Source organism: Haliotis rufescens, unplaced genomic scaffold, assembly GCF_023055435.1.
Source record: "Haliotis rufescens isolate VD_foot unplaced genomic scaffold, xgHalRufe1.0.p SCAF_25, whole genome shotgun sequence".
NCBI classification, from domain to species: Eukaryota; Metazoa; Mollusca; class Gastropoda; order Lepetellida; family Haliotidae; genus Haliotis; species Haliotis rufescens.
In genome coordinates this window covers 906,701-921,190 of record NW_025963946.1, presented here as the reverse complement: position 1 = coordinate 921,190, position 14,490 = coordinate 906,701, and the positions used below count along the sequence as shown (strand labels likewise).

Sequence of the window (14,490 nt, the reverse complement as noted above, 5' to 3'; positions counted from 1 at the left end):
ATACTGTACACCCCACTAGGGACACATGTAAAATACTGTACATCCAACTAGGGACACATGTGAAATACTGTACACCCCACTAGGGACACATGTAAAATACTGTACATCCAACTAGGGACACATGTGAAATACTGTACACCCCACTTTGGACACACATAAAATACTGTACACCCCACAAGGGACACATGTAAAATACTGTACATCCAACTAGGGACACATGTGAAATACTGTACACCCCACTTTGGACACACATAAAATACTGTACACCCCACTAGTGACACCTGTAAAATTCAGCACACTCAGTTTGGTTGTTTGTTGTTTAACGCAGCACTTAGATTCCAGTTATATGACGGCAGTCTGTAAATAATCGTGTCTGGACCAGACAATCCAGTGATTGACAGCATAAGCATCGATCCACGCAATTGGTATATGATGACATGCATCAACCAAGTCAGCAAGCCTAACCACCCAATGCCATTATCGATTCTTACGACAAGCATAGTCACCTTTTACAGCAAGCATGGGTTGCTGAAGACCTATTCTACCCCGGATCTTCATGGGTAACACTCCACTAGTGACACATGTAAACTCCCGTACACCTACCAGTGACACATGTGACTACAAATCCACCATGAATCCTACACTAACAATACATATAATAATTAATTAATGCATTAATTCTCACTTCGCTCCTCTCTGAGTCTCTTCATCCTCAACTGGAGAGACATCCCAGTCACTGCCGTCGATGTCCTCCTGGGAAGAAACACAAACAAAAACATTACAAGGAGGATGTTTTACCTTCTGACACTGTGTAACATGCTGATTATTGGCGAGTGAAAAGTGTCTCAAGATTTCCGTACATCCATCTGGCCGCCAGCACAACTATCAGGTCTGTATGATGCAGGGCCTAGATTTTCATAACGATCATAGCCCTAAAATTATCGTAAAGTTATCGTAAGGAAATCGTAGGCTATCATAGCCTATTTTCGAAACTACCGTAGCCCTAAGATATCTTAAGATTGTCGTAAATCTAAGATAGCCCCATACCTGTCTTAAGTTTGCTAAACAATTACAGTCTGCTTTACGTTCAAACATTGACATTTCATTTTGTAAAACTGAGTGATTCAAATTGACACTTCGAAAACATGAAGAACGCATCAAGGATTTCACAAAAAAAATGTTCTTAATCGCGACAGCGATCCACATAATTGTGGAGTTGATAGCTTACAATATATTTCTATTCGAGTCCATGCTGAAGAAGTGTGAAACAACATACCTTTTCGATAATTTGGGAAGGATAAAAACGGAAGGTGTCGGCAGGCTACAGTAATGACCGTGAGCTCATTGATAGCTCAGGGGGAGCTAATCTTAGTTCAAACTCTAGTTGAGAGTGGTTTCCCTTTGTATTCGCCCGGGACACCTTGCTCAATGTTACAGTTTTCATAAAGCGCAGAGTTCCGCTGTTATATTTTCTGGATCGCATTTGTGTCAATGCTTTAGTCTTTATTTTCGCATTTTACAAAATTATATCAATCTACATATGTAAAAAAAAACTTAAAGGTTTCGCATAAGTTTTTAAATCTAAAATCATGTGGGACGGGTGGTTTTAATAATTGAATTTTAACTATACAGTGTAGTATTTATTGACTTAACAAGGAAATACATGTGATCAAATATTTGTATACAATATCTAATATTTTTCTTGCAAAAGTAATTGTAATTTGTTTCGTTTTAAATTCAATACCTATGTTATCTATATCATCTTGAAAGACAAATATTTGATAAAAAAAAATGATTAAAAACTGTCTGTTGAACAATTGCATTCTTTAAAAACAGGTGATTAACGGCATATAGATGTATTCAATTAAATATAACAATTTACTGAAATTTTGACAGTAAAAGTTAAGCACAGATTTTTGTATCGACAAATCAAATAGAAAATGGGTTCCCATGCTCGTTCTGGTTCTCGTCTATTCATGTGTTTATTCAAGTCAAAAAGGCCACTGGCCCACAGGACATACGTTGTCAATATTAAAACAAAATAGATAGTTACAATATACACAAGAGGATTAAAACAATATATATACATAACAACAAGCAATTATAGATGAAGTGTAGGATACAGTTTAAAAGCGAAAAATATGTATTTACTTAAATTAAACAGTGTTTGAGGGCATTTGGAATTAATTAGCTTTACAAATGTTGTAACAGAAGGATGTTTATAATAAATAGGTGGAATATAAGATTCCCGGAGTCCTGGTTCTCGTCAAAATGTAGCATAGTTTGCAAAAATCCAATACATGTTCGCAGAAAAAAAAGGTTTATTGAATGAAATTTACTGATCAATATAAAATACACATTTTCAGCACAATAATCTTTGCATTCAATAAACCAGTTTTAAAATGTTTTGGTGTTTTTAATATTTAAGTCTACATCTTCCCGTTTTATGTTTAAAAAATATATAGATATACTTGAGACCATTCAAACAATAAAATCGTTGTCACGTTTAGGGTCAACGGACAAATACTAGTAAATGATCCTCAGCAATTCTGTCAGACAAGCCAAACATCATTGAACTACGTTTTGGAATAGATTTGACACATTACAAAGTTTTTCGCTCCTTAGTCAGATTTAAATGAAATCAGACAAATCAGTTTATTAGCTCTACCATATTTAAAAGGTTAGAAAATGACTACATTATATGTATGTTTACGTTAACTTGTGGCGTGTTCCATGAGACAACATTACTTGACAATTCTTAAATTATCTCTCTTTGCGAACGAAAATTAGTGTAACTTTTAAATTTTGAAAAGAATTATGGATCTAGACAGATAAAAATAATTTTATCATCTAAATACTTATAGCTTGATATTGTATTTAAGTCCTTGGTTAATTCGTGAAATATATTGGATACATAAATAACAAAACAAACTTAACAAGCTGAGATTGTCATAAGATCTTGCTTGTGGGTGCGCTGCTTCCTGAACAATTTTTGTTTTGAGTGTTTCCACGTATAATGTTGGTGTTTACACTAATATAAACTTGACGTTTGACATAAACACAAACATATACAGTAATCATCACTTAACATCAGACTTGATCACGCATGTTAAATGCTGAACGCATATGCTGTTCGATCAAAGGTCTCGACATTGTCATTTAGAATAACGTCCCTTACTTTCGTCCTTGACTTTGTACGCGATGTGTTTATATCATAAAGTTCTGCGCGGTCACGAGAGGACCATTTGAAGGGAAAATAGTGAAGTATCTTTTGGCACATTATTTCCTTTCTAATAGCTAAAGTGTGGTAAAACTATACTCATTGATTATAACATTTTTTGGCTTTGAAAAATGCTATTGCATGGCACATGAACGCTTTTTGTGTTCGGTTAGTCATGGCATCTTTTATCATAAGAACAACACGTCTACATGTAGAACATATGTAGGATTGTACAGAATTTCACTCAAATATGTGCGTGTTAAACAATGTGACCTGACAATGTGATCATGAATTCCGTGTCATTTATCTATGTTGTTGTTATTGTCAGCAGCTGGGAAATCCCCGTGACGTCATTGGGAAACACCCGCTTTTTCGATCTCTAACACAAATGAGTTCTCTGTCAGAGTTACGATAGGTATCGTAGCTCTGAACGATCTGCGACAGGTTTACGATAGTTTTGAAAATCTTAACCTTAAGATATCTTATCTTTGAACGTAAGTTGTTAAGATTTATCTTAGCTAAGATCGTTTCGAAAATCTAGGCCCAGACAACCAACACCATCCAACAATACACCACAGTTAGCCACCTACCAGGATATCTACATTATTGGACTGTCAGGTCTGTATGATGCAGACAACCAACACCATCCAACAATACACCACAGTTAGCCACCTACCAGGATATCTACATTATTGGACTGTCAGGCCTGTATGATGCAGACAACCAACACCATCCAACAACACACCACAGTTGGCCACCAACCAGGATATCTACATTATTGGACTGTCAGGCCTGTATGATGCAGACAACCAACACCATCCAACAACACACCACAGTTGGCCACCAACCAGGATATCTACATTATTGGACTGTCAGGCCTGTATGATGCAGACAACCAACACCATCCAACAACACACCACAGTTAGCCACCTACCAGGATATCTACATTATTGGACTGTCAGACCTGTATGATGCAGACAACCAACACCATCCAACAACACACCACAGTTGGCCACCTACCAGGATATCTACATTATTGGACTGTCAGGCCTGTATGACACAGACAACCAACACCATCCAACAACACACCACAGTTGGCCACCTACCAGGATATCTACATTATTGGACTGTCAGGCCTGTATGATGCAGACAACCCAAACCATCCAACAATACACCACAGTTGGCCACCTACCAGGATATCTACAATATTGGACTGTCAGGCCTGTATGATGCAGACAACCAACACCATCCAACAATACACCACAGTTGGCCACCTACCAGGATATCTACATTATTGGACTTCTTTCCCCCTGTTCTCTCCATCGTGTCCACGCCTCCGAATGGCTTGTCTCCTTTCTTTCTCCCCTACAACATAAATTTCAACATCAGTGTTTCATCCACACAACAACGGTTAATTCTAAAAGCTACACGACATACATACATTGTTTTGGGCTGAACACTTGTCCAAATACTGAGCAGATTAGTACAATGTGAAAATAAATAATCTGAGCTTTTACTTTTGTTTACACAGGCTCTGTAAGCTAAGGTTTAAAAATAAGACAGTTCTCAGTAAGCGAGTCGACAGAAACAAGTACGACCTCAGTGTCAAAATTTTCCTGCACTGCTTCCAGCAAAAATACCATGCTTTCATGTGTTTGGCAAAACAATGATTATTTCGGGTTTCCCAGCATGCTTAGTTGGGCCTCAACAACACTGGGCAACAGAAAACTACATTGATAATTCATAATGCCATCATGAAAATGTTTCGGTAGCTATTTTTTAATACATGGTTATTAGATCTCTGTTTCAAATTCATCATGAGTTCATAGACATAGACATAGTGGTCAAAACACTAAATATACTCAACCCCCAAAGAAAAGCAAGTCAAGTTTTTTGTTTGTGAAATGCACAAAATAGTAATTTGTGAAAAGAAATGTATACAAGCGTAAGGAGACGTGTTGAAGAAAAACTGTTCACTATTTACATCATTCATCTTGAGAATGTTGCAGGAACGCAGTTGTTTCATCTCGTCTGGCGATTTTAGCACACGCACCGCAATTCATATGCAAAAGTGCGTGCATTTCCCACCTTGTCCAACCTTTATAAGCCACCATACAAAGAAAACACCAAGCATTCACACTCGACTTTCAAAAAGGACAGGAAACATGGTTCAATTAACTGAACTCCAGAGAGGCGTTGCCATGGGGATGTTACAGGCCGGATCAACGTCAACTGCAGTGGCGAGGCACTTTGGATGTCATGTGTCTACCATCACCAGATTAGTCACAAGGCATCAAACGACGGCCGAGGATCACTACTCCAGGGCACGACCGTTACATCCGGGTGACACATCTGCATGACCGACAGCGACGAGCAACACAGACAGCTGCAACCATTCTAGGTCCCCATCAGCCAACACAGTTCGTCGTCTATGAGCAGCGGGAATCAGATGTTGTCAACCTTACGTCAGGCCCATACTGACTCAACATCACCGCCAACAACGGCTGCAGTGGGCCCAACAGCACCTGCATTGGTGACGGCAACAGTGGTAACAAGTTGTCTTCTCAGACGAATCAAGGTTCAACCTTTCTCATGCCGATGGCCGCGTCAGAGTGTGGAGATGACGTAATGAGCGTTACGCTTACTGCTGTGTCTTACAGGCCGACCGGTGGGGAGGAGGAAGCATGATGGTGTGGGGAGGCTTCAGGTATCATCACAGGACCCCTCTACACGTGGTCGGTCAGCGTGTGACTGCTGTCATGTAGAGACTGGATGTGTAGGAGAAACCATGTCTCCGAGGGATTACTAGAGATTATAAACCATCACATGAGGGTTTACAATCTCTAGTAATCTCGAGGAGACATGGTTTGTCCAACTTATAAACCGACTCATCACATAGACAATGTTTTTAATTAAATAACTGTAATAAAAACTCTCAAATGTATAACCTGTATCGGAGATGAAATATCGCCTGCACTCGTGAACTCAGTTCAATGAAACCGGTGACCTCAGCACGTGGGTTTCGCAACACATCAGACCTCTCTTCCGGGGTCAACCTTAGCAGGACAACGCTCGTCCCCATACATCATGGGTCTCTATGGACTTCCTCAGAGTGAATAACATTCCTGTGATGCCCTGGCCATATTTGTCACGGACATGGCGCCAATTAAGCATGTCTGGGACGAGATTGCGAGACGTCTTCAGGCTGCAAGGCAGCCAGATACACTTCAGGAACTGGAAGCCTTTTGATACGTGAATGGAAAGTGATTCCACAAGCCTTCATCCAAAGACTTGTCAACTCAATAAGACTCAATGTGGGGCCTGTACGAGGGGTGTTCATTAAAGATTTCCCCTAAACCACTTAGAGTTATCATATTTGGTTGAAATTTCACATGTGTAATGATACATGTATTTATGGGTTATGTCTGAATTTGCAGCACCGAACTATTAATCATACCACTTTTACAGGTGTTATGATCGAGTAGGGTGTGACTTTTAAGCCAGTAGAATACCGAGCAGTGATTAGGTTTTTATATTTGAAAGGGCGCACACCAAAAGAAACTTCCGATGAAATGAAAGCAACTTATGGGGAAGATGCCCCATCATATGACGTTGTTAAACACTGGCATCGCCAGTTCAAGAGTGGTCAGACATCTGTGGAAACAGCTGCCATTCCCGGTCGCCCCCATTCAGCCACTGATGAGGACACTATCCATCAAGTGGAGACCGCCATTTTGGCAGACCAACATATAACTGTTCGCCAGGTAGCACAAGATGTCAAGATCAGTGTAGGGTCTGTGGAAAAAATCATCCATGACAATTTGAACATGCATAAGGTGTCTGCACGATGGATTCCCAGGTTGCTCACACCTTTCCAAAAGCAGGAACGAGTCAATTGCTCAAAGGATCTTTTGGACAAGTGCCAAAAAAAACAGGCAAACTTTTTTGACAGACTTATCACACTGGATGAAACATGGGTCCATCACTATGATCCTGAGACTAAAGTTCAGTCGATGCAATGGAAGCATGTGGAGTCACCAACCCCAAAGAAGGCACATGTCCAACCCTCTGCAGGCAAGGTCATGCTCACTGTGTTTTGGGACCAGCACGGAGGAGTGATGATGGATTTCTTCGCAAAGGGTACCACAATTACAGGAGCTTATTATGCTTAACTGCTGCGGAAATTGCGGGACGCTATCAAGCTTAAGAGGCGTGGCATGCTGACCTAGGGTGTCCGTCTCCTGCAAGACAATGCTCCAGTACACAACTCTCATGTTGCCCAGACAGAAGCGCGGTCCTGTGGCTATGAAACCCTTCCACATCCTCCTTACTCTCCTGACCTTGCACCATCTGACTTCCACCTCTTTCCAACCATGAAGTCATTTTTGAAGGGAAAACGTTTCACAGATGATGAAACACTGATTTCTGAAGTCAAGTCCTGGTTTGAGACGCAAAATGAGGGCTTTTACAAGCGGGGTCTCCATAGTTGCATAAAACGATGGGAGAAGTGTGTAACTCTTGGTGGTTCCTATGTGGAGAAAGACTAATACCTATGCCAAGTTTCATTCCACTAGGTCCATCGGAAGTGGGTCAGGGGAAATCTTTAATGAACACCCCTCATATCACTTCTAACGGAGGCCACACACGCTGTTAATGGACATGACTGACACCTGTCATTTTTCTGTTTTGGGGTACCGGTACCATGTTTTGGGGGGATTTTTCATTAAATACGGATTGTTGTCATCAAACAATCAACACCCATTTATTATCAAATCTTTTCTCAGTTATCATTTCTTAATATTATCATCAGTAGAACATGGATGTAACGAACAACAAGGGACCAGAGAATCAGTTTGTTATATCCGTTGTTCGTCATACACGTTTTCGCTCGCAAACATCCATCATCTCGGATAAAACGAAACACAATACGCGTAATTGCAGCATTTACTTCATTTAATAACATCAAATTCATAACATTTTCGAACACTGTTATCAAATACATGCACAAAATGTAAACATATTTATCATTTTACGATTTACATACGGGGAGATGTGAAGTCGGCCAAAAAGGTCAGTTTCGTCTGCATTGAAAATGTTTTCTGAGGTCAACCAATCATCGATGATGTTCGTTTTGCTACAATCCCCCCTCCTCTGCTTAAAATGGTCGATCCATGCAGTGGACACGTGAAATCTTCATGGCCTAATTTCTTGGTGATTGGAAGTTCGTAACCTCTTCTGGGCGGGGCCAAAGTCAGTCAGGATTCAAGAATGGATTCTCTCTTCTTCATTATGGTACTCAATGTTGATTTTGGAATGACAAATTCCATGGCAATGTTTTTCTTGGTTTTTATACCAGCATCAACAACATTTATGGTATTGATTCGCCGCGATTGTGTTGATTCACCGCTGATTGTGTACAGCCAATTGTCAGTGACACTTGACACTGAGTGAGATTTCTCAGTTCGCTATACACGTCACTGATAAGTGGTAGGTGGGCTTGTCAGTGATCAGATATCAGTTCACTGTATCCGTTAGTTTGCTGTAGAGAGTTCGTTACATACGTAAAGTTTATATGATATTATATGGGAGATATAAAATCAGGGATTTTTTAACAGTTTGTTGTATCCGTTTGTTCGCTATATCTGTGTTCGCTATGTCTGTGTTCGCTATATATGTGTTCGCTATAACTGTGCTCGCTATATCTGGGTTCGCTATATATGTGTTCGCTATATATGTGTTCGTTATATCTGTGTTCATTGTATCCGTGTTCTACTGTACATACTCTTATGGTCTTCATGTTATCTACATATCTCTTATGGTCTTAATGTTATCTACATATCTTTTATGGTCTTAATGTTATCTACATATATCTTATGGTCTTAATGTTATCTACATACTCTTATGATCTTAATGTTATCTACATATCTCTTATGGTCTTAATGTTATCTACATACTCTTATGGTCTTAATGTTATCTACATACTCTTATGGTCTTAATGTTATCTACATACTCTTATGGTCTTAATGTTATCTACATACTCTTATGGTCTTAATGTTATCTACATATCTCTTATGGTCTTAATGTTATCTACATACTCTTATGGTCTTAATGTTATCTACATACTCTTATGGTCTTAATGTTATCTACATATCTCTTATGGTCTTAATGTTATCTACATATCTCTTATGGTCTTAATGTTATCTACATATCTCTTATGGTCTTAATGTTATCTACATATCTCTTATGGTCTTAATGTTATCTACATACTCTTATGGTCTTAATGTTATCTACATACTCTTATGATCTTAATGTTATCTACATACTCTTATGGTCTTAATGTTATCTACATACTCTTATGGTCTTAATGTTATCTACATATCTCTTATGGTCTTAATGTTATCTACATATCTCTTATGGCCTTAATGTTATCTATATATCTCTTATGGTCTTAATGTTATCTACATATCTCTTATGGTCTTAATGTTATCCGCCTTTTATGTACAACTCGCGTTTTTTTTGTGGTTGAGTATAGTTAAAAACATATTTTGTTTAGTGATCTCGTTAAAGTTGGCAGAGTGAAACAAATCCTGCAGTGAAAGAAACACACTGCTTGGTGTGACATCAAAAGGTATCATTCTTTTTTCACCCATATAATACTTTCAATGTCTTTTTTAATGGCTTCTGCAGAAAGGTTTCACATTTGCAAAAACTTAAGGTTGCAGGATCTATAAATGATCAGTGAAAACAACCTTGCATAGTTTGAACATGTTTTCTGGTAGAATTTTGGCTTGTAAAAATTCATCTCAAATCAACCCTGACAAAGAAGACATTTTGCCACCATCTTGTTGACCAAGAAAATCAGACAAAGAAATAAAAGTAGGCAGCCTAAGAAAATGTTCCTTTCAGTGCACAAATATACTACTCAAAAGAAGTTAAGGATCACCCGATTCTTTCATATTGGTAATATTAATCTGTCATGGCATGAGAGATTAACTATTGTAATATGAAAGAATCAGGTGATCCTTAACTTCATTTGAGAAGTATATGACAGCTCATCTAATTTAAGAACTTACCACGAGTTGTGACTCTATTGACCGTGACAGCTCCGACACTTTCTGCCCCTTCGGCTGAGACATGATGACCCGGGTCTTCACCGCCGCAGGTTTGGGGCTGACAGTGCTGAAACACGGGGGATGCGTATCTACAATAGGCACGCTTTTACGCATGAAAACACAACACACACAACTTTTATCATTTGCATCTCTAAAGTAGATAAAACAACTAACATGCACATTGAAACAAAGATATATGTTTACACTTTGAAATGGAACCCATCACCAGATTAATCTAGGACTCGAAAACCAACACTGACTCAACCCATTTTCAACTACCGATATTTGTATTCATATGATGTAAAAACAAATGGGGTCACAGGTCACTGAAGTCAACATTTATTTGAATCGTTAATTTTGTGGTTTATCATGACAGACTGAAATGTTTATATACGACAGATATATTTTTCCAGAATTTAATTGCCAATAACACACGAGTGTGTATTATACATGAAAAAAAAAGTCTTGTGTACATTGATCAATCGGAATGGGTGCTTATTGGGATTGTTCGCTAGCCAATATTTTAACAAATATCGCCGTTGGCGCTTTTAAGAGCAGGGCGCTTATTACTTCGAATATGTAAACAAGGGCCCTTGATTAATCAGACATGCTGCCCGAGTCTTGGTGAGGATCAGGAAACGACCCAGTGTCAATTTTAAACATGTGCATTGATCATTTCTATTTGAGTGAGTGAGTGAATGAGTTGGTTTTAATGCATCTTTTAGTACACTGATGGAATAAAATAAAGGATCGCATAGATGGTGCAGACATAAGATTTTAATACAACACTTGATCAGATGAAAGCTGCATGGTAAATAATGACTTAATCTCAGTTCTTCAGTATGACCTGTGACCACCACGAGCTCTCACAACAGCCTGACAACGTCTTGGCATACTCCGAATAAATGCCCGGATTGTAGCCCTTGGAACATTATGCCACTCTTGTCTTAAACAGTCAAACATCTCGTCCAGATTACGAGGTTGATTAATGCGATCTCGCACCCGACGACCAAGAACGTCCCATAAATGTTCTATCGGGTTAACGTCTGGACTTTTAGCCGGCCATGGAAGCACAGCGACCTGGTTCTGCCTAAAAAAATCGGCTGAAACACGAGCAGTATGTGGCCTTGCATTGTCCTGCTGAAACTCGAACAACCGCCCAACTCTGTTAGCGAACGGAAGCACCACTGGGCGTAACACTTCGTCATGGTAACGAACACCAGTTAGACGACCATCCACACGAATCAAATCTGTTCGCTTGTCGTAGGTGATTCCACCCCAGACCATCACTGATCCACCTCCGTATCTGTCATGCTGTTTGACAGTGCATGCTTGGTATCGTTCATTACGTCGTCTCCAAACACGTATCCGACCATCTGCATTGTCCACATTGAAACGAGAATCATCGCTGAACATGGTGTATCGCCAACGACGCAGCTGTCTGGCTCCATGCTGCCTTGCCCACTGTAACCTTCGCGGTTTGTGTTCTTGAGTCATCCATATTCCTACCACGGGACGGCGACTTTGTAGACCCGCTGAACGCAGCCTGTTACGAACTGTGCGATCACTTAACCGTAGATGTGTGACAGCTCTGAACTCGGTATTCACTTTTGGGGCAGGTTTAAAGCGATCCCTCAAACAAATCAGCCGAATCTGACGATCTTGACGAGCTGTAGTTTTCTTTGGTGGCCCACGCCCACGTCTCATGACAACATCGCCGATCTGCCTGTAGAGGTTCCACAGTCGTGAGAGGACACTGATGGACTTATGAAAGTGTCTTGCAACTTCTCGCAGTGACTGGCCTGATCTCACCATCCCGATTGCCTGCCATTTCTCCTTCAAACACATGTACTGTCTTGGCATGTTCCACGCAGTTGATGTCAATGAGATTGGTCTTACAGTAGAAGACTTTATACCCCATTGCGCCATGAAAAACTACTGAAACACGTGCACTGCATGTCTTTCTATAGGTGATACCCTGCGTTTTGGAGATGTTGACCATGTACTTCCGAAAAACAGCCACCAAAAAATAACAACATTCGGACTCATTGACCAAACACACTATGCGATCCCTTATTTATTTCCATCAGTATATTTCAGTTAAATTATGGTGACAGTGAGTATGGTGATGTCAGACCAAGCATCATGATACAGCTAATCTTGGATTCGAACCAGTGACAGAAGATCATGGCACAGCTAAGGGACACAACTCTGGAAATCACATTGCAGGGGCTGAATCCTGGCCTATTCTTCATATTAGCAGTATCATGTCCTGAATTATTCTTCATGATCCGACCCTTTGGGGATTCTGGGTTAGAATACGTCCCCAGCATCCTAAATGCTGGCCAGAGGAGGAAACTAAATGTTTCTGGTGGACGCCTGCTCATAATACACTTGTTTGTCTGGTCGAGACTCCATATTTAGAGGGCGCCTTCATACAGCCGGAATATTTCTAAGTGTGGCGTTAAACAACAAACAAACAAACAAACAAACAAACAAACAAACATGGTTCAACAAGGCGATCTAAGTGCCATAGGAGAGTTGTAAATAACTGTTAATGTACAGGACTTTCTGTCATCTTAGCGCTATAATTGCTCGTGGAAACTAAATGTCTCCATCAAAATTCAGTTTCAGTGGTCTTTTTCTGATGTGCATCAGCTCACCTTTCAGATTCATCCCAATCATCGTCATCGATGTCACGCAGCGGCTTCGACTGAATCAGTTGCCCCCGTGGGCGGGGACTGGGGGTGGGGCCTGTGTGACCTGGCTGACGATTCGACTTGGAGGGTGTCACCATGATTGGTTGGCCTCTTCCTCCCATCTCTTCCTCCTCTGACTCTTCCTCTGAATCCCACTGCGTGCTGGTCCACTCGGTCGTGGAGCTGGAGAATATACAGATGTCGTTAACATCCTTCAAGTGTCTGTACATAATATTTTCACCAAACCCTTGTTTAGATCCATGTAATGGAGTGAGTGAGTGAGTGAGTTGGGTTTTACGCCGCTTTTAACAGTATTCCAGTTATATCACGGCGTGTCAGCTTAATGTGGGAGGAAAGCCCGAAGTGATGCAGGTCTCAGACGTTTACCACTTCAGAGAACGGCTGACAAACCTAGAAACATAATCGGGGCGAGCCGGGATTCCAACCCACAATCATAGGTTTCTGGCGTGCCCAAATCACGGCGCTTACAAATTCCTGGGGGCTTGTACAAATTTCTCCATTGTTTTAGCCATTGAAAACGTTACAAGGGCCCGTTATCTTCACCCAGGCTAAGAAAGCTTTTGAGTTAAGCTCTAACCCTGCCCTTGACCCATTCGCTGCGTTTCGATTCGAGCACGGGTATGGTGCTGACAAACCTAGAAACATAATCGGGGGGAACCGGGATTCAAACCCACAATCATAGGTTTCTGGCATGCCCAAGGGATGCAAATCTGCACAGCGAATCGCGGCGCCTTAGACGACTGGGCCACCCGTGCCCCTCCATGAAATTGGCTTTCAGCAGATGAAAACAAAACATATCAATGTTTAAAATAACATAAGAGACATACCAGTAAAATCCTAAAATTCCTAATTCTACATTAGTGTACTAAACCAAACACGGCTATTTTCGCAAAATTAGTTTCAGGAATTTCACTATACTTAAGAGCCATAGGCAATTTTTAACAGAACGAAAACAAAAATACTCCATACCCTAATAAGGAGTTTGGAAAGTAGACAAATAAAAAGTGAGTATTAATTTTGAAGAGTTGTCTTGATAACTAGAGTAACAGGAAAGTAGCAGGAAAACTGTTTCGGTGAATGATGTAAGAGGCGACTAACGGGATCAGGTAGTCAGACTCGCTGACTAGGCTGATGCATGTTATTGTATCCTAATTGCATTCATCAATGCTCATGATGTCAATCACTGTATTGTCTGGTCCAATTTCGATTATTTATAGACCACAGTCATATAGCTGAAAAATTGCTGAGTGCAGCTTAAAACAAAAAACAATCAAACCAACAAACAAAAACATACATCTCCATAAAACACCCAAAACAATTCAAGTCAATTCTTATGTGACCAAATGTAGCATTTAGGTGATAATGATGTGACTTGAAAATGTCTTTGCGTTCAAATTTGAAAGCACTGGGTGAACGCTGCATCTACTAGGTTACCAAA

General features: G+C 40.2%; 1 protein-coding gene across 2 annotated transcripts in view; it reads right to left on the bottom strand.

Annotated features, from left to right (window-relative positions):
- Nucleotides 1-14,490, bottom strand: part of LOC124141363 (cilium assembly protein DZIP1L-like) — a 43,777-nt gene that overhangs the window by 4,655 nt on the left and 24,632 nt on the right. For both annotated transcript variants that reach the window (XM_046509356.2, XM_046509358.2), the window contains exons 20-23: nt 12,996-13,214; nt 10,294-10,399; nt 4,499-4,585; nt 686-753 (exon numbers count right to left, since the gene is read on the bottom strand). In XM_046509356.2, coding sequence (XP_046365312.2) covers nt 686-753; nt 4,499-4,585; nt 10,294-10,399; nt 12,996-13,214 — 480 coding nt within the window. The remainder of the gene's footprint in view (nt 1-685; nt 754-4,498; nt 4,586-10,293; nt 10,400-12,995; nt 13,215-14,490) is intronic.